General features: G+C 36.7%; 1 protein-coding gene across 1 annotated transcript; it reads left to right on the top strand.

The window, feature by feature from the left end:
• Positions 1–1,412: 1,412 nt before the first annotated feature.
• On the top strand, positions 1,413–27,228 carry map3k2 (mitogen-activated protein kinase kinase kinase 2). The gene is made up of 17 exons (XM_007248882.4): positions 1,413–1,846; positions 3,009–3,082; positions 3,185–3,303; positions 5,629–5,669; positions 7,422–7,521; positions 8,130–8,243; positions 8,854–8,935; positions 10,048–10,178; positions 10,782–10,861; positions 11,822–11,889; positions 11,994–12,086; positions 12,906–13,127; positions 13,550–13,698; positions 14,587–14,718; positions 16,626–16,755; positions 16,838–17,015; positions 18,276–27,228. Exons 2-17 carry the CDS (start codon positions 3,079–3,081, stop codon positions 18,493–18,495), a joined length of 1,863 nt encoding a protein of 620 aa, XP_007248944.2. The 5' UTR covers positions 1,413–1,846; positions 3,009–3,078; the 3' UTR covers positions 18,496–27,228.

The raw sequence follows: 27,228 nt of genomic DNA, 5'->3' as shown, positions 1-27,228 counted from the left end.
TTAATATAAAAGTGAAGTTTTTTTTTGAAGGTAGTAGGGTAACCTCCCTGAAATCAACTTTTGCAACTTGGGATGTCTGGCATTAACACACTTAAAACACAGTTAGTCTGGAAACTGTAATGCGTACTTTTTTTTAAAGCATATAATTAATCTTGTGACAAAATGTGATAGAGCCTGATGACGCACTAGCAGTTTTATTTAGAGATATAACACAGCAAAGCTTTCTGTTGAGTTCAGAAGGTAGATTACCCTTTTATTTGTGCTGATGTTGATACTCTCTATCTCTCTCTCTATTTCTCACACACTACTGTGGTCACACACACACAGCTGATGGCACGTTTCCTCTTTTCAAGCTGGTGAGTGTGGAATATGCAGCTAATCTAGCATTTATTTCCTCCACAAAAACGCTCATTTAAACTCAATACATTAATTTTGTTTAAAAAGCACCACAACTACCCTGAGATATTATAATCCAGTAAAATAAATCTAGTCTATCAGGTGTAAACCACATTACACAGTTATTTTTGTCCAAAAAATACAATTAAGTACCAGCATTTTAAAAAATTAAATCATGATTTTATCCATGATTCAGCCATTGTTAATCATGGATAATACTGTTGTGAATAATACAATTATTTTTAAGTGACTGGCATCAATATTAAAAATCTAAGTGTTTCTAATACTGATTCTTTTATTCACATTTAAAACCTATTTTGAAAAGCTGAGTCTTTTCTCCCATTGTTCTCCCAATTTTAGATAGGCCAGTCATTTCCCCTATTCAGCTGCTAGTCAGCTGTATATCCCCAATCACAGTCATGCCACAACACCAGGAGGGTGAAGGCTAGCACATGCCTCCTCCGATACATGTGAAGCTAATCACTGCATCTTTTCATACTGCTGCTGATGTAGCAAAGCAGAGTCGTCAGCGTTCTCGGAGGAAAGCGCAGCAACACGGTTCTGATACATCAGCTCACAGATGCCTTGTGCTGATCAACATCACCCATCTACCCTGCTCTGGCAGCTGATGGCAAGTTACATAATCAGGATTCGACCATGTGGTCACCTTCAGTTTTTTATTTGGAAACAGACAGCATAATTTAAAGTAAAGCTATTGTTTTCTTTTACATTTAATTTAGTTTTTTTTTTTTTTTTTTTTGTGGAAAAATATGAAAAATATGAAAATCACTGCCACTTAAAAGAGGTGTTTACAGGTTTCTGACAGAAGAACTTGTCTATATTCTGAGATTCCCTCTAGTAGGTTCTAAGTCAAGATGTACAATCTCGATTATTCCATTTTTTAAATATTAAATCGCATTAAAACAGTAGCCTTCCAGACCCAGTAAATAAATACATACTCTGAGCCCCGTGTCCTGCTGTGGTCTCCGTACTGTAGACAGAGTGCAGGTCTCTCTGACAGGCTGATCGTGTGTAGCGGATCGGACTGGTCCATCGGCGGCTCGGCGCGGGGGGGAGAGAGCGGCGCTCCGGGATTAGTCTTCAGTCGAGCCGTGTTTGATACCTGCGGTTTCTACATATGAACAAAACCACGCCGTTAAACGGTTATCTGTGTGTCTGTATTTGCGGCACGGCCTCGCGGATACGACGCTTTTGGCCTGAATGTGAAGCGAGTTCGGTGATTAATCGCTCGGCCTGTAGCGCATCGACAGCGGCGGCAGTGGCGGCGGTTAGCGGAGCTGAGCTAGTGCTCTGGGGCCTCGGACTGAAGTTGCAGTTGTATGCGGACTTTACAACTTCTTAAGCCGGGTTTGGAGGTTCTTAAAGTCGGGCAGGGCCCCCACTTCCCAAGGCCTTCGGATGAGGAAGTGAAGATACACGAACCACCCAGGTGAGAAATAGGACAAATAGCTCTTATTTTCTGCTGTTATTGATTATTTATCCTAGTTATTAGATTCTGAAGGCTTTTAGCTGTCAGTCGATGTCTATTAGCAATAAATTCTCCTGTCAGACACTGCTTATGTTAGCTAGCTAGCCAAGTAGCTAAAAGTTAGCATATATAAAATAGCAGCGAAGTGAACGAAGGTTTGTGTGCTGGCATTCTAGCTCTAAATGTGAGATAGTTAGCTAACCTAGCTAGCTATATTTGCACAAATTGGATAGTTAGTTAGCTGTCTCTCCTTGGTCTTAATATAACTATAACGTACAAGGTTAGCCAGCTCTATTATCTAATTAAATAGTTTGGAAGGTACCTAGCAGACTGTCTAGCTAACTAAGCTAACTAACAGCTAATTAGCTAGCTAGCTAGATAGACAGTATGGCTAGCGCGCCTTCAGTGTAGCGAGCTAATCTTGTTGTTAGCTAGCTAACTTAGCTAACCTATCTAATAACGAGATAATGTCATGTTGGCCCCTGTATTGTCGTGTGCATATGTCCCATTAAATACTATGTAAAATGCTTCAGTCTTTATTATGTTAAAGACAAATATCCAAAACAGCTGGTTTTTCACCCGCAGTAATGTTTAGCTAGTTAGCTTATAAGCAAAGCGGACGTGCTAGCTAGCTCTCTTCATCATCATCCTCCAACTGCTGAAGATGTTTTTTGATAAGCCCCATTTTGACCGCTTGTAAAACACTATTTCCATTGTTATCAGGAATCTTGTGGCCTCGTTATCTAATGAAGATAAGTGGTTAGCTATGTGAGCGCACACACTGCCTACACACACTGTGTTTGTTGTATGTTGAAACAGTAAACTATAGCTAGCTAACAAGCTTGCTAGGTTAGCTAGCTAGCTAGCCAGCTATCATTGGTAGAGCAGATTTTGACAGCTGACAGACCCGCCAGTAGCACCAGTTTCCCCCCAATGTGATGATATCTGAGATCGATGTGTGATTTACTTTACTATTGTACTTTTAAATGCAGTTTGTGTAACAGTATTATTTTATTATTACGATTATGATGTTAGATGGTATTTTGTCAATTGTTGTTTGTATGTAAAGGAAATGCCTACATGAATGACACCCACTCAAAATAGTTGTGATATCTATGTACAGGAGAAAGGAACCCATTTAATGGGAGATATCCTCTATCCTGAACTCCTGGGGCCGACTGTGAGCAGTTATCATGGGTATGTAACCTATGTCTCCTGATAAAAGATGTACAAAGGTTTTATAAATTCTTATACATGGTCCATGTTTTAAACCTGTTTTAAACCCATATGTCCTGACAGACGAGCAAGAGGTTCTAAACTCGATCATGCAGGACTTGGTTGAGCTGCATCGCTCTAGCCGGCCAGCCATGTCTCTGTCTGACCTGGGCAAACCCAAGGCTTCGTCTCCCAAGAACCAGGTCTGATATCTTAGTCTGATCCTCCAACATTGACTCATGTAAACTTGTAAATAAGGGTTGGGCGATATGACTAAAAAAACTCTTATCTCAACATGTTGCAGGGAAATGACGAGATATGATATGATGAAATCTAAAAGTGAAATGTTAAAGTATCCACATTTATTTGTAACACCATAAATAAAATGTATGATGTATTTAAATAGTAAATATCTAAATATTTATCTCAGTATTTCACTTATTTAGAAGACTGCACTGGATGATTGGACAAACATTTATTGGTAGTAAAAATGCTGGAAAATGCACATAGAGTATTTGTAGGTGGTTTTTTTTATGCACAAATGGTAAGCCTGCGGCTTTGGCTGGGTGCATAATGTTTAGATGTGGTCCTACCAGCTTGTTTTCCACCCTATTATTTTACATCAGACTATCAATAATAACAGAGCCATTTGCAAAAAAAGCTTTTATTGGCTGGTTTATGGCATTGTGATGGCCCACAAATCTTCTGTAGTGTAGTATATTTTTAGCACAGAAATAATGACAATGCTGTTGTTACTCAGTTTTATGGGATAATGATGTCCGCTCATTGTCTGTCATTTCTCCTGAAACTATTCGATTTCACCAGACACCACCCATGTAAGATTTTAATTGGAAATAAATTGCTTGTGGGAAATTATTTTAAGTGTATTGATATTGACAATATATTGCCCAGCCCTATTGTACATTGTACTTCTATATAGATTCTGGGTATAAGACTGCAGGACATCGACATAATACAGATGTTACAATTATGTTGCTACATTAGAAATGCTGAATGTCTAAACACATGTCTAGGCTAATTTTTTTTTCATGTACAGATGGTAATCATGTGACTTTATTGGGGTGCATAATGTTCAGATTTGGTCTTACCAGCTTATTTACCACCCTGGTATTTAACATCAGAATTAAAAGCTGATGGTTACAGGTGGCTTTAAAAACAAAAATAACACAGATTTTACTACTGGTTTGTGGCATTGTGAAAGCTTACAGATCTTCTGTAGTGTAGCATAGTTTTTACACAGTAACAACAACACTGTAATTATTTATTTTGTTTTGCGGGCTAGTGGTGCTGTTGGCTTTTTGTTTTTACCAGTAAATAATAAGCTGAAATGTACCTTTACTTGGTTTAGCTGAGGACATCTTGTCTGTTTATGAGCGAGTGGACACAGGTAACTGGAAGAGATGGTAAAAGGCTATTGCGTTGGCTAGTGTTAGCTTTTAGCATAATGCGGATCATCGTTTGCTTTTTTTTGTGTCACGTTAGTTTTTGCAGATGTTAGAACAGGAAAAGTTGTGGTGAAAAGTCAAGTTACATTTTACAATTTTGCCAGCTTTAACTAGGGCTTTTGCTTGTAGATTGGTTGTTTGGAAATTTAAAAGCCATTAAATTCAGTATCGAAAAGCAACAATTTTACACAGTGCTGATGCAGTGCGCTGAAGTGTTAGAAAACTTATAAGTTTAGTTATTTGTTTATTTAATCTCTGCTTCTGAAAGGTATAATAATAAGCTTCACGATGACCTCCTAAAACTTTTTTTGCAGTTATCCGAGGATTAATGTATAATAGGAGGATGTATGTTGTTTTTAGGAACCTGGCCTCAAATGATTTCCCAACTGTTGTGGTTGTTCAGATACAGGCAGGAAATGTGTGTTTATATATACAGCCAAATACAGATTTTTTTTCTGTGCATTTTACGTACACCATTTCTGTTCATTATCTGACATTCAAAAAAACTATTGGCTCTTTCTGTATGGTTGTCATTTTCCAAACATAATTGCCATCATTGGAGAGCCACTAACATACTTCTGGAGAAAAGTTTCAGATTCATTCATATAATTATGCTTCACAAATGGGCTGAAACACAGAAAATATGGATTTTATTAAAGGAATATCAAAGAAATAAGAGATCTAGTTAATTTTACGGCAAGGCACTGCAAAACTTGTATGTGCTGTATAGTATGTGCTTTTTTTGGTTAATTTTAATTATTTAATTTTTTTTGGTTAATTTTATTCTTTAATTATGAAAAATGAACTGTAACTGTGCAACAATGAAACATGCAGGTCAGGTCATTTTGAGTTTTTCTTTGAAATCTTTCAGCTTTTCATATGATTGAATGTGTTTCCTATTTAGTTTAGGAAAAATGATTAAAGACAGGTATAGAAGTATCAGAATAAAGCTTTTGTTTCCATGCCTTTAAACAATATTGTCATTTAGGGTCCACAGTGACAATCATCAGTTGATGTAATGCTAAGTTTTGGACCGTGTTAATCTCACTTTCTTTCTTGCAGAACGATGTTCGAGTAAAGTTCGAGTACAGGGGAGAGAAGAGGTAATGGTTTCAACTTTTAAAAGCATGACTGTTACTTAGATTAATTTGTAATAGAAAGGAATCTGACTGCGGGACATGCAATGAATTCATAAAGTTTTTGAAGCCTGGAGAGACATTCCTGAAATGCTGGAAAATTATTATTTCCTGTAATGCACTGATATGATTGTTTTCGCCTCTAACTGTACAAAATGAAACATTTAGAACGTATTCTTTAGTGGTGGCCCATGCAATCACAAACCCCTGCAGAGGACTTTTAATATAAAACAATGGATGCAGACACAGCAGCATCTAAGTTCATGACAGACTGAATTTCCTTTGTTTAAAGGAACAGTCTACTAATGTATTAAATGAGAACAAGCTTGTGAAATGGCTACAGCAGTCCAATTTCAAAACACTGGAGAGAGCTTTTTGCGCACCCAGCCCTCACCAGACACGAAGCTTATGGTGTTTCCCAGATTGACACACACTGGCAAGCGATGACGTGTTCTACCTCTTCGTGAATATATATATATATATATATATATATATTACACTTCAATGTTTTTATTGATTGCACATTATGAACTAACTGATTTTATATGACTCTGTTAGCTTGGTTGGCAAACCTTACTGAAGCTCGGTGATTAGCTGTTTAGGAGAAAAATAGACAATTCCCCTATTTCCATGACTGCAGCACATTGTTTGCATGCTGTTGTTCTATACCAGGCAGCTTAAGGTGTGGAAATGGGACTGTGGGAAGTAGGGGTGGGATACGATCACGATATTTCATGGTATTTTGGCGAAAACGATACTCTTGGCAATATAAAAAAACACTGAACTGATTTCAAGAATACATTACTGCAACTAAATAAAAATATATATATTGTTATTGCATACATACTGCACACCCCTAATTGAGATATTGGAAGAAGAATTTTATCAGATTTTTGACAAAAGTCAATGGTCTAGAATGTCATGATACTAATAATGCACTCCATATATCTCCATATATCCAGGATTAAAGTAAAATAAATTATACTGGACAGATATAATCTGTCTCTAGTAGATATATAATGGGAAATGAGAACAGTGTTCTTACAGTGTTATTTTGCTAAAAACAGCAAAAAGTAGTACTCTTAATGTGATAATTAGGGGTCGATGATATGGTACAATATTTCAGGGTATAATACTGTTCACAATATTCAAAATTGTTGGCGATATTATTGCGTATGATATGATATGGTATACCCCTAGTGGGAAGTGTGGGGGGCGGAGGCTAAAATCCACACAGATTACTGTGATGTACCACACAGTTCACATATGAACCGTATGAAGCTATCACATATGAAGCTCCGCTGTCGAGAGCTGCTAGTGCTTAAATTCAACATTTTTTCTTAAAATCTGCTGAAACATCCTGATAATGTTATGATTTACTAAAGAAAATATAATCTAATGGTCTTTTAACCTTTAGCCTCCAGATGGCCCTGTTGTCTTTTGTCTTTGAAACAGTAAAGTGCTGCTGCTACTGCAAGAAAGCCTAACATTAGACTAAACACTGCAATTGTATATGCTTTTTTTTTTTTTTTTTTGCTGATCTGGCTAAACATTTTGGTTCCTATTTATTCAGTTCATCCCTAATTTATTTATTATTTTATTTTAATTAATTTTCTTTTCCTTTTTAACAAATGTGTATGTTGTGTAAATGAATTAGGTGTTATTCAATATATGTGTTTTGTATATATTTTCTAATTCAATGTCATTTTGCTTCTTTAGGATTCTGCAGTTTCCTCGGCCCCTCAGGCTAGATGATCTCAGCACCAAAGCTAAAGTGGCGTTTGGGCAGGCCATGGACCTGCACTACACCAATAATGAGGTACCGAAATTAGAACGTTTGTCCAGTTCTCAGCCATTGTTAAAACGGACAATCTACAAGCACAACTCAAGATCAAATTAGACGAGCTACGCAAGGTGCCGCATAGGTCACTAAATCTAACACATAGACACTTAATAACGAATGATGAAATACCATCTTGTCAACCGTGCAACATCCCGCTAACGATGAAACACATCCGCATCGACTGTCCTGACTATAACCTTATGAGACAATCTTACTACCAAGAAAAGAACATAAAAGACCTCTTTGGGAAAAAAAAACCCACCCGGAAAGATCTTAAAGTTCGTATCGCATCTTAACCTCAAACACCTAATTTAATAAATATGTAGCCAAATATATTTATATTTGATGTAAAATATATTTTATGCTGAAGTGGCAATAAGACCCCAAAAACCAACCAACCTGTCCACTTCTCTTCTAAACAGTAAAAAACAAAAACAAAGAATAAACACATTTAAAACAGCGTTTATAATCAGTTCACTACAAAAAATGCTGAATAACATATTTTAATTTAATCAGAAGTTTATTGTAAGATGTAAGCACATTTAAATCACAGACCATTTTTATTTTCGCTTTTGTCTCTGTAGCTGGTGATTCCTCTGAGCACTCAGGATGATCTGGATAAAGCCGTGGAGCTGCTGGATCGTTCTGTCCACATGAAGAGTCTGAAAATTCTGCTGGTGTTGCCAGCTTCTTCCCAGGTCAGTCTGAACTGTGGGCTAAAGCTTGTTTTTGAATGCTTGTAAAATCATCTAACCTGTCGAAAAGTTCATTTTTTTCTTTTTTTGAATATTTTTTTTTATTGATGCATTTTTAACCAAACATATCATTCAAACACATAACGTAATGCAAAGTTACAACACGTATCTAATTCACACATATGTTAATTTTTCCATGGCCATAGACTCAGGAAGAGATTCCAACCACTGACCTACTGACCTTCCATACCTTTCCATTTAAAAGAGACGAAAAGTACAATTTGAGGATTCTCAATCTACTTCAGAATACTGAGCTTTAGATGTTTACTCATTATGATGCACTGCACGTGTGCTCACTGGAGAACACAATTAAGTAGTCAGTGTGTGTTTTTTTTTTTTTTTTGGTACTAAAATACATTTTTATTTAGATTGTCCTGTTCTTCATCTAGTTAAAATGGACCAGTTACACTCTTTAAAAAAAAAATACAGTTGGGTCAGTGTTATAATGGTGTCCTTGGTCTGCTTTAAAAAAGTGTATTGTAGGTACAATAAGAAAATTCATCACAGTATGATCTCTATGTTGAACTCACATCTGCTTCTTTTTTTCTGTCAGAACTCAGTCTCCAGCATGGATCTTCTGCCTACTCGTGACAATCTGGACAACACAGACAGTAACAACATGTTAGCCATTATAGGTCAGTACCTGGGAAGGGTAACTTTAGTAGTAAAGTGTCTGAAGATCTCAGTTTAGTGGAGAAGTTGAGCGGGTCTAAATGCTCTTAACTTCACAGTTGAATTACAGCAGAATGTCAGTTTGTAATAAGATCAAAATGTTTACATGAACTAATCAGACAACAGGCAATAAATTGCTTTTTGTTTTGCAACCAACCAGTAGGTTTGAAGAATAAGACGTGACTTAAACATAATGTGAAACTAAACTAAATTTATTATCTCAAAAGTAGGGATGTCCCCGATCCGATCGCATGATTGGAAATCTGTGCCAATCACGTAATTTTCAAAGAAATGGAATTGGGGGACAAGTTATGTTGTTACTCCACGAGTTCACTTTAGACTGCTGTATGTGTACATTGAGAATGACCATAATGCGCTCACACCAGCACTGAAACCCAGTCCCTCGTTTCACTTAAATTCATCTGTGGTGAGTGTGTTCATGGTCGCATGTGCTTTTAAGTTATTTCAATAATAACTAAAAATATATATATATTAAAAAAAAATCTTTAAGTTACAACTAGCATGACTTCCTTATTATTTCATTGTCCATTGCCAAAGTATCGGATCAGTATTTTGTATCGACAGATACTCAAAATCAAATCAGACTCGGATTCTGGAGCAAAAATAATTTGAGACATCTTTACTCAAAAGCCTTTTAGCCTTTTTTGTTCTTGAATAGTTTGATTTGATTATTTTACTTTCTCTTGAATGGATACTAGTCACTGTGACCCTATATAAACCTGTGATGGACTAGACTTATATAAAGCTATATATTTAGCTTTGAGTAAGATATATATATATATATATATATATATATATAATATATATATTTATCATGATTTAGAAAGTCAGTATAAAGTTGATATAAACTGCTAATGTTGTTTTCTCTAAGCCAGCTTTAAATTTGAATGGATGAATGAATGAATGAAAGAATATTAAATTAAGATAAATGTGTGGGCATACACAACCCATTTTTCAGTGTGAGTAGGGTTTCTTTTTAATGTGCTGGATTGATTAGGTGAGATTGAGTTAAACTGCATACAGGCTGCTCTCTGATTGCCCTGTGTCTCTGCAGGCTCTCAGTCCACCGACCGCAGTTCACCTCCTCCAGGCTACATCCCTGATGCCCTGCAGCAAGTTGCCAGAAACGGTTCCTTCACCAGCATCAACAGCGAGGGAGAGTTTATACCAGAAAGCATGGACCAGGTACACATGCCTTGTGTTTTATGGAAGATTGAATTCTCTTGGTGATCACTGATCTACATTCCTGCAAGTTTAATTCCTGCTCTCTTTGGATGAGATAAATTATAGTACATTTCCCCCTGGTCGTACTCTCTTAAACTATAACATGTCTCTCTTAGACTATTTCATGTCAGGCATGTTTGTGTTATTATTGGGTATGATCTTAACTCCTAAATGTTCTAAAAGTACTTGAACATAACTTTTCAATCAACAGCCACATGAAACATATTGCCTTTTAAATCAAAACTATTTCATTTTCTTGATCCATTTGTTAGGATTAGTTTTCTCCACTATAAATAATGTTTGTCAAGTGATGAAAACAGAGTTTTTATCCCCATTTGTGAAATTTATGGCATCATAAATGTCACAAATGGGGATAAAAACTAATTTTGTCTCATTTTTTGAGGCTCTTATGCAGCATATTTTAGGCATTTCTAATGTATCTCTAAAAACGGTTTAGTGACAACTAAGCTCCGCTAAAGCTACAGCTCCTGCAAAAACCAAAAGTTCCTTGATTTAAGATCCTAGCTTTGGATTAATAATACTGTTATGGTTTTTCTCATGTAGATGCTGGACCCCCTGTCCATGAGCAGCCCTGAGAATTCAGCATCAGGCAGCTGTCCTTCTCTGGATAGTCCACTAGACAGGTAATCTCGAACTACACACACACAAACACACGCATACAGGTCTTCAGTTGTACATGTGCATAACTGTAGTGTGCAGCATGAGAATATAAGTAATTTTAAAGCATTGGTATTGGTTCATTCATGTGACATTCTGTAAAGTTTTCTATTATATCTGTAGGTGGGACATTTTTTTTCAAAAGTGTCATTGGAATTTTGCTGCGCAATGTAGCCTAAACCTACTACAGTAATTACTTTATTCGTGCAGCATATTGAATGGTCATTACCGCAGTACTTTTTGCTGACAGTAATATTGCCCACTGTGGTTTTATCTAAAGGGAAAAACGATTTATTGTAAAGAGCCGATATGTCAATTTTGTTAACTTTTTTTTCCCTCCCCATAATTAAAAGTTCACCGATCTTAAAGTATACGTGGAAACATTACCGTATCTTTCACACTATGAGGTGCACTTAAAATCTTTAAATTTCCCCAAAAATCGTCAGTGCGCATTACAGTGCGCATTACATTCATTATTAAGGAGCAGTAAAGCCTTTATTGACTTATGCTTTATTCACACAAGTAAACAGTTTTGTCTTTGTAGGTTAACATCCAGTGCTCATTAAACTTGTCATCTCGTCTAAGATGTGTGTTTTTTTCTATAGAATTACAGTTTTGTTACTTAGCTAAGCTTTGCAGGTTTTGTTATTGCGTCTTATAATCCGGTGCGCCTTTTAGTGCGAAAAATATGGTAATATGCTATTTTATCATTGGCATACATTTTTATAAAAATTACAGTATATATATTTTTGAATTAATTGTTTATATATTTTTGAAACAGTATATTGCCCATAAACAAAATTAGCTAATATATGTTAAGTATATATTTTAAATATTATATTATTTTATATAATTTTTTTTCTTCAAATTGACCACCCTTAGTGCTCATGAATGATCTTTGACCTCTCTTAACCCCTCTTTTACAGTGATAGCTATCCTAAATCCCGCATGCCCCGAGCTCAGAGTTACCCAGACAATCATCAGGAGTTCGCTGGTAAGATGTGTTACAGCACTTTTGATGTACATTGATGACACAGTTATATATTGTATTGAATATCTTCTCGAACATTACTTTCAAAATCGTTCTATCTTTTTCAGAGTGTGATATTCCAGTGTTTGAGAAGTCAGGGAAAGGTGGAACATATCCCCGGAGATACCACATTTCCTTCTGTCAGCAGGACTACAGCGATGGTGAGGAGCTGTTGCCTTAATTATTTTAGCTTAGTTGGTCAAGCATTCAGGCTAGTAGATGTTGCTGGTGGCCAGGCGGACAAAGATACAGTGATGGATTTTTTTTTAATAAGACAGTTAATTGTCCTTCTGTTAGTCAGTATATTAATTATCTGTAAATTATCAACAAAACATCTAAATTGTTCAATCAGTGAATTATTCATCAGTTAATTAATTCTCCCAACAATGCATGGATTATTGTATCTTTCGTGTATTAGTCATTGAATCATTCAACATCTTTTAAGCAGTGAATCATAAATATTTCAGTGATTTTTATTAGTCATTGAATCATCATCAATAAATTAGTTTTCCTTAAATCATTCAAAGAATTATCCACCTTTTAATCAGGGACTCATACATTAATCGTTTTTTCATTATCTGTCAATAAAATGATTCATTAATAAATCAATCAATAAATAATTAAATCATACATATTTTAGTGAACTGTGGATTATGAATTCATCAGTCAATTTATTTATCTATCTATCGATGAATTATCTATTATCCATTTTTGACCTTTCAGTTAATGAATCATCCTTTAATAATCAATCAGTAAATCATCACCTATTCAATTAATCCTCAATCAGTGTATTGTTCATAATCTTCCAATCAATTAATAATTTCATCATCATTTAATCAGTAAATCATAATTGCTTAGCGGGGATGAAGTACAGTTCTTTGAATCATATTGCACTATTGTATTTCAGACAGATTAATCAGTGTAATGCTCTGTTCTGTAAAGAACCCAACCGTTTCTATGATTGTGTTTTAATCTTTCAGGGCGGAAGACGTTTCCACGAGCGCGGCGGACACAGGGCCATGGTTTCCGCTCCCCAGTGAGTTTCAGCCCAACTGACCAGAGCCTGAGCACCAGCAGTGGAAGCAGCATCTTCACCCCTGAGCTGGAGGAGCCGGGCCGCCGACGCCGTGGCAGCGACATTGAGCCAAATCCAAATACTAATCCCACCCTTTCAGTCATGGACATCAGCCCACCCAGCCGCTGTAAGCTCAGGAGCTAATAATAATTATTATAGTATTTTTAGGTTCTCATTTGATATATAAATAGTAAGCTTGTGATGCAGATGGAGTTTTACAACCATGTTTACCACCCTGTTATTTAACATCATAATGTAGCATGATGAATGAATGAAAAATTGGTTCTGCTTTTATTGACCTGTTTTTTTTTTTATTGCCTTACTATGGTGTTAAACAAGAACTAAACAAGAATCTTTAGCTCGCAAATATGCTCTGATAGAATAATTAGAGAAATATCAGCCGTAACTCTTATTTAGCAGATTGCTCTTTACATATCTACTCAAGGTGAATACAGTTATCACTCCAGGGTGTATCTAAACCTAATGTGATATACTATACTAATATACAAAAAAAACTGTTTGCCTCTGTGTGTGTTTCTGTATGTGTAGCACCTCGTGCGCCCACTAACTGGCGTTTGGGGAAGCTGTTGGGACAGGGAGCCTTTGGCCGAGTCTTCCTGTGTTATGACGCCGACACTGGACGAGAACTTGCTGTCAAACAGGTCCAGTTCGATCCAGACAGCCCAGAGACTAGCAAGGTGAGTCCTACTTAGAAAAGCATGCGCTCTGGTCTTTATTTTTTGGATAATAATATGAAGGAGGCCAAGTATGTATTTGTATTCCACACATATAGCTCTGGAAAACAATGAGACCACTTCAGTTTCTCAATCAGTTTCTCTGATTTTGCTATTCATAGGAAGATGTTTGAGCAAAATCAATATTGTTGTTTTATTCTATAAACTACGGACATTTCAGACCTCTAATAATAAAATATATTTACATTATATTCAGAAATCAGTATTTGGTGGAAAAACCTGTTTTCATGCATTTTGGCATGTTCTCTGCTTTTGGATAACTTTATGCCACTCCTGGTACAAAAATTCAAGCAGTTCAGCTTGGTTTGATGGCTTGTGATCGTTAATCTTCCTTTTGATTATATTCCAGAGGTTTTCAATTTGGCAAGATCAAAGAAACTCATTTTTAAGTGGTCTTTTATTTTTTCCAGAGCTGTGTATTTAAATGTATGTACATCATGTATGTTTCTTGTTGTTCATTACGGCATTCTGTGTATAGTCAAAGCCCTTATTCGAAGGACTGTTCCATTGGCATCCATCTTTGTAATGCCGCTGGGCAATTATTTTCAGTCCTATAAGCCCACCCCTGAATTTGTTAAACATAGAAACGAAGTCAAATTACCATTTAAAAGGTATTGTTCAAATCACTGATGAAATCCCAGAAATGCTCTAAGCAAAGAGAGACCAGTCACTGATTGAATATACTCAACCCTTTTCCACTCGCTGTGTAAACTGTAAGCTGTTTCATCCTATTCAGATTTCAGTCTTCTCATTTAGAAAAATGTCTCTTGTATATTTAGTTTGTTTTGTGTATGTCTGTATTTGTATATTTGTGTTTGTTTATGTTTTTAGGAGGTGAGTGCATTAGAGTGTGAGATTCAGCTCCTGAAGAATCTTTTCCATGAGCGCATAGTCCAGTACTACGGTTGCCTGCGCGACACACACGAAAGAACTCTATCAATTTTCATGGAGTACATGCCTGGGGTAATGTGTGCTATTTCATTTCCATTTGTGGAATTAATTTTTAGTCAAATATGATGCTGTTATTACACATATTTATGATTAAACTCCTTTTAGATGGAAACCTTCTGAAAACCACCAAAAGTCTAATTTCTGTACTGTAATTGTACCTAGACCACAAATCTGTTGTTAGTGAAATGTTACCTGAAATGTTACATTGAGAATTTTCAGCATTGTCGTTGTAGTGTGTGCCTTTCCCAAAAAACGTCACAGACAGACAGACAGACTTTATTTATCTATCCCGAAGGAAATGTAGGCAATATCTGTCCAACATAATTAATTTTATTCCAGTTTTGGAAGTACAGAGTACCTTATTATTGTCTAGATATGTTCAATCATAGGTGTTTTGTAAAATCTGGTTAATATATTTGTTTTAATATCACAATATACATCACAATACAACAAAGTTACTCAATGTCAGTTTTTCCAAGAGATTTAAAGGTACAATCAGTACTAATTACAATGAGTGAAAATTGGACTGCTGTCGCCAGTTTACACAAACACTGGAGAAAGTTGACTGCCCCATCTGCTTCCCCCCAGACGCAAAGCTCATGCAGGTTGCCAGATTGACACACAATGTCGCGCAGTGACTAGTTATCCCTGAACGAATAGATTTGCAATGCTGTTATTGTTTGCATTATAATGGAACTTGTGGATTTTAAATAACTTCGTTAGATTAATGCACCCCAGTCCATTATCCCAAAAAAGCCACTGCTCTGAAAGTACACCCTTTGGAATCTCAAATACTATCTAGAGTGTACATTACTTTAAACTGTCCGTAACTATATATCCATTAAATAAACAAGCTATGGTTAGCAAAGCTCAGCGATTATGTGTTTTGGAGAAAACAAGCCAGCTCACCCGTTTCCGTGGCATCAGCACACTGCTTGCGTGTTGTGTTATATAACTGCCAGGCCAGGTTGTGGAAATGGCACTGGGGAAATTGCGGTGGGCAGTCACAGATCACTGTGACGTGCCATACAGTTAAAATAAGAACATGCTGGCTGAAGCTCTGCTGACATGAGCTGCCAGTGCTTAAACTTAACATGTTTCCTTAATATCTGATGATACTGCAGAAAATATAATCCATAGTGCTCCTTTAAACCAACGATTTAACCCATCATTGATAGTTAACATACTCAACACTGATGGTTATGACATTTTAAAACATTAAAGGAACAATCAGTAATAAAGAGTGAGCATGTGAAATGACTACAGGGGTCCAATTTCCAAACACTGTAGAAAGTTATCTCCCCACCTGCTCCTCCTCGGATGCCAAGCTCACTCAGGTTGCCAGACTGACACAATATATAGGAATGTGTAGACGTTCGTATATATATACGCGCTCAAAATGCCAATCTGTACTACGGTAGTAGTGGTGCTTAATCTCTTAGACATGGTTAGCAACCTTACTGAAGCTCAGTGATTACATGAAAAAAAAAAAAAACGTTCTTTTGTTTCCATGGCTGCAGCGTACTGTTTGTGTTCAGCTGGCGGAATGGAAGTAGGCTGATTCAGAGACTTCATCCCACACAGATTTCAGTGACCTGCTGCACAGTTCATATAAGAAAATACTGACTGAAGCTCTGCTGACAAGAGCTTAAAGTCAGCATGTTTCCTTAATATCTGATTATACATCCTGATCATGTTACGAGTTACAGAAAGTATAATCTTTGGTCCTCTGTATGACATGCTGCATGGCATCAAGGGCATGGGGCTGTGTTTTTGATCCATTGTTTGCATAAATTGGCTATGCTAAATTGCCTCTGGGTGTGAGCATATTAGTGAATGGGCTTGATATGTTTTGTTCTTTTCTCGTGGATGTGCATCGGAGACTCATAAGATTTGTCTGTGTGTCCGTGTGTCCTCAGGGCTCGATTAAAGACCAGCTGAAATCATATGGTGCGCTGACAGAAAACGTTACACGCAAATACACTCGGCAGATCCTGGAAGGAGTATGTTACCTCCACAGTAACATGATTGTACACAGAGACATCAAAGGTGAGTCAATACAAATTACATTGTCCTTTATCAGAGGCAAGGTGTGGGTACAATAGGACTTTTGACATATTTTTTTTTTAAGGTGCTAACATCCTGAGGGACTCAGCTGGGAATGTAAAGCTAGGCGATTTTGGGGCAAGTCGTCGGCTACAAACCATCTGTCTGTCGGGGACGGGGATAAAGTCAGTGACAGGAACGCCATACTGGATGAGCCCAGAGGTGATCAGTGGAGAAGGCTATGGAAGAAAGGCCGATATCTGGTAAAAACCCTAAACCTGTGCTTTTGTTGCATTATACACTCAAATATAGGTTATGTTACCTGTACAGTTGTGACTTATAAACTAAACACCACACTGTTTTATTTAAAGGCACGTTAGGCAATCCTTGGTTTGTTTTCTTACGAGGCTCCCTTTACAGGCTAAGAGTAAATGATCCCTGTTGTGCTGCTGTTCCTCTGGTTCCTCCCCCTAGCCATGCGTGATTGTTTTGAACACAACAGATTGGCAAATGCAAAGGAAAAGGGTTTGTTCATTGTAGAGCTGGGCGATATGGCCTAAAAAAAAAAAAAAAAAATCACAAAAAAATTAGATCGTCAATTTTAATCGATTTTTAATTTTCCCTAATAAAAATTATGGATCAAAACTTTGTTTACCTTTATATTCATTTCACTTAAATTCCTCTTTTGGGGTTTAAGTGCATCCAGAAACAAGCCAAAAAAACAAGCTTGTATATAAAAGTGTTTATTTTTGGTTCATTTAAAGGGGCATTTTGCCAGTGCCAGTTTAAAACTAAGCTATATTTAAGAAAGCTTTCTAAAAAGTTCAGCATGTTCTTAGTATTTACAATAATATGGTTTGCCAGTACAGAAAATTCACGGATCGGTTCACACCTCAGTATACGTAAACCCCACGGTTCGGTATATGTTCGGTACTGTTGGTGGAAAATGCCTAAAACCAGGGTTCTCTACTACTGCATCATGAGAGGCTCCATCTTTCGGATCCTATTAAAACAAACAAACAATGAGCCTGATTGTGGACTTTATTAAGAACAGCATTACGTTTCTGTGTGCTCTCTGCCTGTGTGTTCCAGCTTCCAGTCAGAGCAGGCTAAGTCAGTAGCGAGTTGTTAATAACACTTTCCGGGTTTCTTTCATTGGTTCCACAACTCTCCTATAGGCTGTACCATGTATTCTGTGTGTGCTTTCATGAACCGAGCCATGACCTCCGCACCATGATGGTTCGTAATTGAGCCCAAAAGGAGTGTAGGTAGCGGACATTTAAACTGTCTGGTGGACTAAGGGGCTGCTATTATGATCTTATTATTACTGGTTTAAATCTCAGTTTGCTGGTTTGCCATCAGCATTGTGAGGCTATTACATACTTTTGAATAGCAGTACATACATGAGATAAGATACAATCTGCAAGTGTACAGGACAGAAATGCTTTGTGAAACAATGTTGTATGCATGTAATATGAATTCCTCTTGTTTGGTAAATGCTAATCCTGCTCTTTTGGTTACAGGAGTGTTGGCTGCACCGTGGTAGAAATGCTAACTCTGCGACCTCCCTGGGCAGAATTCGAGGCCATGGCGGCCATCTTCAAAATCGCCACACAGCCCACCAACCCTGCTCTCCCGGCTCACGTATCTGACCACTGCCGCGACTTCCTCAAACGCATTTTTGTGGAAACAAAACAGAGGCCCGCTGCTGAGGAATTATTACGGCACATTTTCGTTCACTAACCCACCCTCCCCTCAATCACTGACCGATCAGAAATTGTCTGTAGGCTCTGCCCTTTCGTAGACTCCCCCCAGCCTGCTGTGGAGAACGCCCCGTTGGACCAGACAGGATGTGGGCGTGGCCTAGCAGGAAAGAGGGATTACATTTTTTTTCCTCTTATTGGTGGAGGACTGCAGTTGGGGAGCAGCTTGAATCCCTATGAAAACGTTTGCACCTTAATTTCACTCAGGGGTAAGTAACGTACCCCTGTAGACTTTATCTCGGTAGGTAACAATTTGTTTGTTTGTTTGTTTTGTTGTTCGTCTTGAGTTTTTAATGTTATCTGCAATTGTGGAGTGGGAGCCTTCACTCTGGGGAGTCTAGTGGAGTTATCGACTCGCTGGATGAATCCGAGAGGCTGTCTGGTCCAGACTCGACCCAGAATGTACCGTCAGCATCCCCAGAACACGTCCGGTATGCCGTCAAGCTGCTAAAGAGGAAAATGGAAAAAGTAGAGGGAAACAAAGTAAGGAGATAATAATGATGATGATGATGATTATGATGACACCAGACCAACCCATCCCACTTGACTCTTCTAAGTTCTCATTTTCTTGCACAGTTTGTGTACAAAACATACACACACACACACACAAACACAAACTTTCCTGAAGGACTACACTGTAGAATATGTCACTCACTATGCTGTACAAACATTAGTTTGCTGTACCTCCCTTTTTTTCCTCAATCTATCTCTCTCTCTCTCTTTATCTCTCTGTCCACCCTTCTCTACCGGAGAGTGCCACCATGTTGTGCTGTTGAACCCTTTAGCAGGGTTGTGCTTCTTTTCTTTTTCTGCCAACAGTCCGCAATCCGTTTTTTTAATGGTGTGCCTTTTAGATTAGTAGATTCTAAGAATTCTAGTAGAAGCTTCATCATTCTTTTTGCTTCTTCTTCTTTTTCTTTTTTTTTTTGTAACAGTTTGTGCCACCACAGCACAGCTAAAGCGCTTGTTTTGTTAAAAAAAAAACTACAGCATCTATGCTCAAACTTCTGCCTTCTCTCGTTACCCAGTGCCCCTCCCTCAGTATGAAGCTGACCCCAGGTCAGCTCCTTTGCCTTTCTTTGAAACAGTGCCGTAGTCTTCAATCTGAACTGAGGTCCACTCCGAAACAGGTTCTATATCGAGACGTTCACCAAAGCTTGAAGCCCAGGATACACACACTGGGGTTGGTGCCTAGACAGTAGTTCAAAGAAGGGTCTCATTTTTACACTTTTAAACTGCAAATAGAATTATTGATTGAATGCGTAACCGAATGGCCATGTAGGTTCCAACGCACCTACACTGTTGAAAGAATGTTCTTTGATTAACTTTTAGGGGTTCTTTAGTTTGAAACTAAAGAGAAACCCTTTAAGATGCTTTGAGAAACCTTCAAGAAAGCTTAAAGTGCTTCAAGGATCCTTTTATGAAAGATTACTCAAACCACTTTTAAAGGAATCCTCTATAGTTCTAAAGTGACAAAAAAAAAAAAAACTCAAGGAACCTAAAACTGTATACTACAACCTGTATAAACTTCAAAGGGCCATGTTTTGGAGCAAAAACAAAACTCTCTAGCACTATGTTTTTATTTTATCTTATTATTTTTGACAGTGCCGTAACATATGAAGAAGAAATCCATGGTTTTCAGTGTTGAAAATGAACAGTGTTGTTCATTAATGCTCAACAGTACTTGACAGTATGTAACGGTTAAAAGTAAACCTCAGTATCTCACAATGCCTTCAGATAGGTACTTCTTTTCCTCACCGCCTTGTGCTCTTCTTAACACTGTTCAACACACACATCCACACGCACACACACACAGACCAAGTCACCTGACACATACACACACATGTACGAAGACCGAAGATGTATGCTTTTAGCTGCAATAGTTTGCAATAGGCCTGTCACAAATGCTATTGTATATTTGATATAAATGGTAAATTATATTGGCTATTCCTAGTATTATTATAATAACGCAGTTGCACACTTTTAAAGAGCGATGAGCTTTTAATAATTAGGAATATTTAAACTGTTCAATTAAACATTTGCAATGTATTTATTGAATAATAAAATAAATGCAATAGTGCTGTTAATCTATTAAACAAATTTAATTAATTACATATTCTGTGATTAGTTAATCTAAATTAATTGCATATCACTTTTTTGCTATGAAAATTTCAAGTAAGTTTAAATAGCATAGCAGTGAATCAATAAATTAATAACTGTCATAGATTTATAATTACACATCCTATTATTTTAGACACATACATACCATGTTGAGATCACAATTATATATAACAATATTGTATATAACACTGTGCAATTTTTTGAATTTACCATTTTAATTCTATGTATAATTGACCATCAACAAAATTTGTCAAATTCACATTTTTTAAAATATACTGGCTTTTGTTGGACAAACAAATGAACATTTGGAATAGATTTCTTGGATGTCCTAAAAAAATTAAATAGTACTGTTAAGCTATTTTTAAAAAATCAAATTAATTAAATGTTCCGTAATAAATGTATCTAAATGTATGGCATTTCACTTTTTGCTATGATTCTAAATTGTGCAATTCAAATTAATTTAGAATAGCAATAAATCAATGAATAAATGTATAACTTTAAAATAGTTTTATAATTCAACCACCTTTTATTTTGGATGCATAACACATCAGATTTTAACCCCCCGTGCTCCAACTCACAAGTCTTTCTTGCTGACTCTTACAGCTTACAGACACCGTCTCTCTCTTCGTGGCGAGAGCTGTACTCAAATAGTGCTGGTAACTTTTCCCTCATGAGCAGCACCTGTCTGTAATTAAGGGAGATCTACCTCGGCTGAATTAAAGGTAACCTTATCGGCTCTACATTTTTCTAATTAATCGAAATTAACTTATTCATTTGACTGCACTAAAATAAATAAAAATAATAATAAAAATAAAATATTAGAAGAGTTATATTTAAACAAAGACTACATGCATAAATACAAGTTGATAGTGTATTTATTGTGACAGGCCTATTCTGCTAGACTGAAAATGTGATGGTACAGAGACAGAAAAAAAAACTGCAAAGTCTGCTTTACACTCTACTCTATCCTCACGGTACGATTTCCCATCTTCAGAACGTTCTTTCTGCTTGCTACTTTGTAATCAAAGTCAGAGACTTTTCTGTAAGAGCCTTATCTTTAATTGGCAACTTTGAATACCCGAGTACTTCTCTCTCTGATTGCTGAGAACTGTAGTTTCTTCAGGAATTAAATGTGTATAGTGTATCTTTTTAAAGGAATATTCCAGCTGTTTTTTCTGTTTCTCTTCAAGCTAATTATGAGCAGTTATAAGTGATGCTGTAATTATCAATATAATAACAGAATCATGAGTCTCTGTAGGTATTTGCTTAGAAATCTGGTTTTATAAAGGTTAAATATATTGTTTCCATTAATATATTTAGTAAGCAATGATTATCCTTGGAGAAGTGCAGACTAGAAGACTTTTACAAGGCATTTTTAAGTAATAAAAAATATTATTTATTTACAGCAAGGATTGAGATTGTTTTTGTCAATATTGCGTACTCCTCTGGTTAATACAGATTATCTTAACAACTCTGGAATATTCCTTTAATTAAGAGGTGAACACTGTGCACTGTAGGCTCAAATGCTGTAGCTTGCCTGGTTGCAGGTCTGGACTGTCAGTACGAAGTGCAGTTAGTATGATTTTAAAGGATAAAGCTGTTTATGTTCGCACTCCTGCTTTGAGACAGAGTGGTGCTGAATTTGAATGGTTGTGTAAAAAACGGTACGTAGCACGAGGGACTGCACTTGGCGCCAATGTCTGCTATCACTCTTGTGTACTCATTTTATTTAAACTGGTTAAACAGAAATGACTGCAAACTTTTGCAAAGAAAGTCTGATAATTTTCTAAATGTTTTATTAAATTTAGTAAATTTGGTTTCAGAGCAACAGTTGTGCATATTTATAACATTTGCACTGTGTAAGAGTTTCTAGAGCTGGCGTTTTTAAGATTTGATATTTGTTGAATTGGAAATTTCACATTAAATATAGTTTTTCCCTTCCCTTTTGATCACAGTCCAGTATAGTGGCAGTGGCATACTTATAATGCATACAGTGATTATGCAAATTAACTGAAATCATCTGTGATCATATTAAGCATATTAATCTTTCTAGTTGATGTAGAAATACAATTAAATGGACTTTTGATGTAGTAAAACATGATAAAGAGTACTTTGTTGAATAGCCCACCTCCGCTCTCCCGCAGCTTTCTGAGATCCAGAAATTTTGTGCTTTTTGCCCAGCACTCTGTACAACGGCCGCTTCTGGCATATTTTTTCCCGATAAATAGCTTTTTCCACCGTTATTCAGGCTCAAAGTAGCCCCACACCTCCTTGGTAGAATCCGGAGAGCCCTGACATTTAAAACGAGGCATTAATAACTTTAAAAGTGCACAAGAAGTTTGTTAAAAACCACTGTTTACTTCCTATAATGCTGGCCTCTGCTCCGGGAGCCGCCATCACTGTACTGATAATGACATAGACATATATACATAGACTCTGCATTTATTTACACTGAGGGAGGTGTTTTAAAACACCTATAATAATCACAACTCAGCAGAGATGTAGTAATGATTCAGGAGGCTGTTGCATGTTGCAAATACGTGCCTTCATGTTGAAATACTTTACATGATGTTCTTTAACATAATATAACATAAATGGCGGCCATTGTACAGAGTGCTGGGCGAAAAGCACAAAATTACTGGATCTCAGAAATCTGTAGGAAAGCGGAGGTGTGCTATTTAACAAAGGAAATTACTTTTTATCATGTTTTACTACACCTACATATATATGTTTTGTGGCTTAAAAGGCAAAGGTTACAAATACTAAATGGAGAAAATGAACACCAATGTAAGGAGCAAATACTCCAGTATTTGAATTGTTCATGCCAGCTCTAGAATCTCTACAAAAAATTTTTTTTTTTAAGCAATTAGTATGAAAATGCTAAAAGGCTGTTATATTTTCTGCTAATTAATTATTTAAGGGTGGTACTGCACATCATGGTACAGAAACATTGACATTTAAAAGGAATACACATTGAAAATGTCCCTGCTGTAGGAAGTTAGCACTGCAGCTGCAGGTTTCTGAGTGTATGTGGCACTAGAACGGCTCCCTGCACACTCTGATCATTGAAAAGGTACACTCCAAAAAATGTTTACAGCTTTTGTACTGTAGGTGCTGAGGAACCGTTCTGTTTACTCCTGCTGACAGAATCTGTCATTAAAGCTCTTAGTAGGCCAACAATGGATCTCTGAAATCATGCTGACATTATGTGGTCTGTTTTGTTCATTTTAGTAAATTATAACAAGTAACAAAAATTCCATTAAATTAAATAATTCAATCAAATAATTAAATAAAATTTAAAAATAATGTAAATTATTCAATTTAATTCCATTTTTAAAATTCATGACTAATATACACTGTGGTAAAAAACAATGCTGTGAACTTGGTATCTTTTTTCCATACACGATTTTCTTCTGTGGTTTACAAGTCAAAATTAGAAATTTGCTGCATTAAAACTAACACCTAAATAAAACACTGAGACTAATCAAAATACCAAAAGCGCCAACCACCTATATTTTGGCTTTTTTATTAACCATAAAATTCAGAGTATAAGAGTGGGGGAGGTTGGAGTTGCATATATTTAGCAAAAGTATTACTGGAATCTTTTTGATTTCCACAGGGTGATTTGAAATGTCTATTTATCTTATTCGCTATATTTTGTCATGTCTCCATATATTATTTATACAGCCTTTTAATGTTTCAAAAATTGGTTATGATGGAGGCTTTGGAAATGGTAATTATTTTGTATTATTATTACTATTATTGTTATCTTATGTTCTTAATGTCTTTAAATCTTTTTCCATTTAACTTGGACAGTGATGGATTCTTACAGAAACGTTGCCTAAACGTTGCTTTTGATAAAATGTTTTACTGCAGACAGTTTTGTTTTTTATTGCTTGCTCCACAAGCCAATTTGAATCATATACTTACTAAAAATGGACATTTCAGTAACTAAATAATGATGCATGACTTCAGAGATCTAGTAATAGAAGCAGCTGGTTCAAGAAATACAGTTTTCCTGCAGACTGTTTGCCAACCCAGAGCACTTTTGTTTTTGGACCTTTCCACTTCCTTCGCTATTATATGCTATGCTACATTGCATTCAGTCTGCTGGCACAACAGGTTGAGTTCTATATATTTGCAGTTGACTTTTCTTGCCGTCTCATCAGATATCGCAGATACTGTTTTTTTTATTATTCAAATGGATGAAAGTTGACCAGCGGAACCGATTTCGAACATACTCTCGTTGTTAGCAACAGTATAAGTGCCAGTTCTCAAGCCAGAACTTCACTTTTTTCCTGTTTTCTTTGAGCTTGATCTGAAAGGAGAGATAAATAGCATTATTTGGTGTGTTGGTGTACTCGGTGTACAGACTTGCTCCACAGCGAGTATAGGCGTTTATAACGTACATACAGTTGTCTGTCCTTTCGATGTTAAACTTTTTGCACATTTTTGAGAACATAATTTGTACACTGATTTTAATACTTTGCCAATGAATGTTGTGTGCGTGTGTGTATGTATGTATGTGTGTGTGTGTGTGTGTGTGTGTGTGTGTGTGCGTGTTTGTGTGTTTGTATGAGTGGGGTGTATGTTTGCATTTGTCTGTATTCACACAACAAAAAAAATGACAAGCTGTCCTCCGACCAGGTGTGGTAGGAATTGCCAAGCCCTGCAGAGGAATGTAATGCCTAAACATCACCACTAGGTGGCGCCATGTGTGCATTTTGCCTGTATTCTTACATTGTCATGTCTGGAGTCTCCTGCTGAAATTTAGTTGAGGTGTTTAGAAACCTGTAGGGCTGAATTAGTCCAACTTCAAGGCTTTCTAACAAGCGCTGGCTGCTTCAATACCAGTTTTAACAAGACCTCGTCCAAAACAAGTGCCACCTTCAGCAGCAGGACTTGCCCAAAACTCAACTTTTGGCCATAAAATGTGTTGGACAACACTGTGAATGAGCCAAAGCAGTAAACAAATTTTTACTTTTTTTTTTTTTTTTTTTTTTTAAAAAGATCGATTTTTTACTGCAGCTGCTTCTATTTATTGTACATACTGTTTCTGTGCTGTATTCTGCTCGCTTGATCTCGTTGTTAGTAAGCTAAAAGCTACACAGCTTCAACAAGAAGAATAAAGCTGTAATACCACAGTTCTAAAGAAAAGCCTACGGTCAGACAAAGCCATTAATTTTTTGTTTTGTGCTTGTCTGCATAGCTAAAATGAAAGATAAATAAAATAAAACAAAGGATGTCTATGGCCCAATCCTATTTCACCCTTTGTTCCTACCATTTTAGTCCTACCTTTTTGTTTTCGTATTCATACCTACCGATTCATACCGATTCTTGTTGGAACAGAGGGATAGGGTGAAGTGTTAAAGTGAAACAAAAAAACAACAATCTAGTAAATATCTAATTTTATCTCTGTATCACCAAAGAATTAGATGTGGGTGATAATAAACAATAATACATTGTTGCATCTCACCCCCCTTTGTGATGCCCCAAATGTAACTGAAGTCCAGCAGCAGGTTGCTGAGCTTTACTGCTCCTCTGCATTACAACAGACTGGTTGCTTACAGAGCACCGCTAATAGCTGCTGATAATGCAGTATTCTTTTTTTTATTTATTTATTTTGGCAGCGTGTCAGGTTTTTGAAGGGTTTTCTTCTTTTTTTATGTTTCTTTTTTTTAAGGGGGAGGATTTCATCCACTTCACTCTCTATCTCAGTTCTAAGGAGTAAGAGTACAAATAAGAAATACGGTTGGGCCCTAGCCAAAGAGAGGTGCATTCAACTTGAACTGTCCCCTCTTGCCCTTCTGTTGCAATTGGCTACTTCTGTAACATATTAAGTTTGCGGGAGCTTGTTAAGAATGGTATTGAAGCAGGGATCTGGTCTTCAAATGCTGTTAAAGCTCCGCAACAGTTCTACTAACAGGCTGGGCTTTCCAATGAGGTGTATTGTGCCACTGCTGCCACTCCTGAATGCACTTTGTGTGAGTGTGTGTGTGTGTGTGTGTGTGTATGTATGTGTTGGGGGGGGAATGGGAGTGTATGAGTGTAAGGCCTTTTTCTGAATGAGTGTTGAATGAGTGCTGCCTGCGGAAAGGTAACTGCACCCAGGGCCTTTGTGCTTTAGGACTGTACTATTGAAAAATAAAAATATATAAATGGAAAAAAAAAGACACAAAATACACAAAAAAAACAAAACAAAAAAAAGAACTTTTGGACAGAGTACACTTATCTGGTACAGAATTATTTCTTGTTTGTCTGCTTTGTCTATGGTACGAGAAAGCCATGTTTATAATTCAATTTGGTTTGTGACCAATAAGCCTGTTTATATCAAATCTGTATATCAGTGCTACGCATATTTTTTTTATAAATATATTTTTTATTTTTTTTCCTCCTTTTTTAACTCAAGATTTTATGCATGATTGGCGTTTGAATGGCCCAGTGAGGTTATGTGCCCTGCTATGAGAGCACAGCTGATTGGAGGGTTTGCTGGACGACATCATGAAATTTGCCTGTTGATGGCTGGCACTTTGTATAGTGTTGCTAATAATTATGATAATGAGAATAATAAATAGATATTTATTTCACAGTT

The sequence above is a fragment of the Astyanax mexicanus genome, chromosome 5 (assembly GCF_023375975.1).
Source record: "Astyanax mexicanus isolate ESR-SI-001 chromosome 5, AstMex3_surface, whole genome shotgun sequence".
NCBI classification, from domain to species: domain Eukaryota; kingdom Metazoa; phylum Chordata; class Actinopteri; order Characiformes; family Acestrorhamphidae; genus Astyanax; species Astyanax mexicanus.
Note: the sequence above shows the minus strand (reverse complement) of the source record. Positions and strands in the feature narration are given on the sequence as shown.

Excerpts from the sequence above, each read along its gene's own strand:
- map3k2 (XM_007248882.4), top strand. Across the intron at positions 8,936-10,047 it reads CAACATGTTAGCCATTATAG|GCTCTCAGTCCACCGACCGC; the intron begins GTCAGTACCTGG and ends GTGTCTCTGCAG. Across the intron at positions 17,016-18,275 it reads GGAAGAAAGGCCGATATCTG|GAGTGTTGGCTGCACCGTGG; the intron begins GTAAAAACCCTA and ends TTTTGGTTACAG.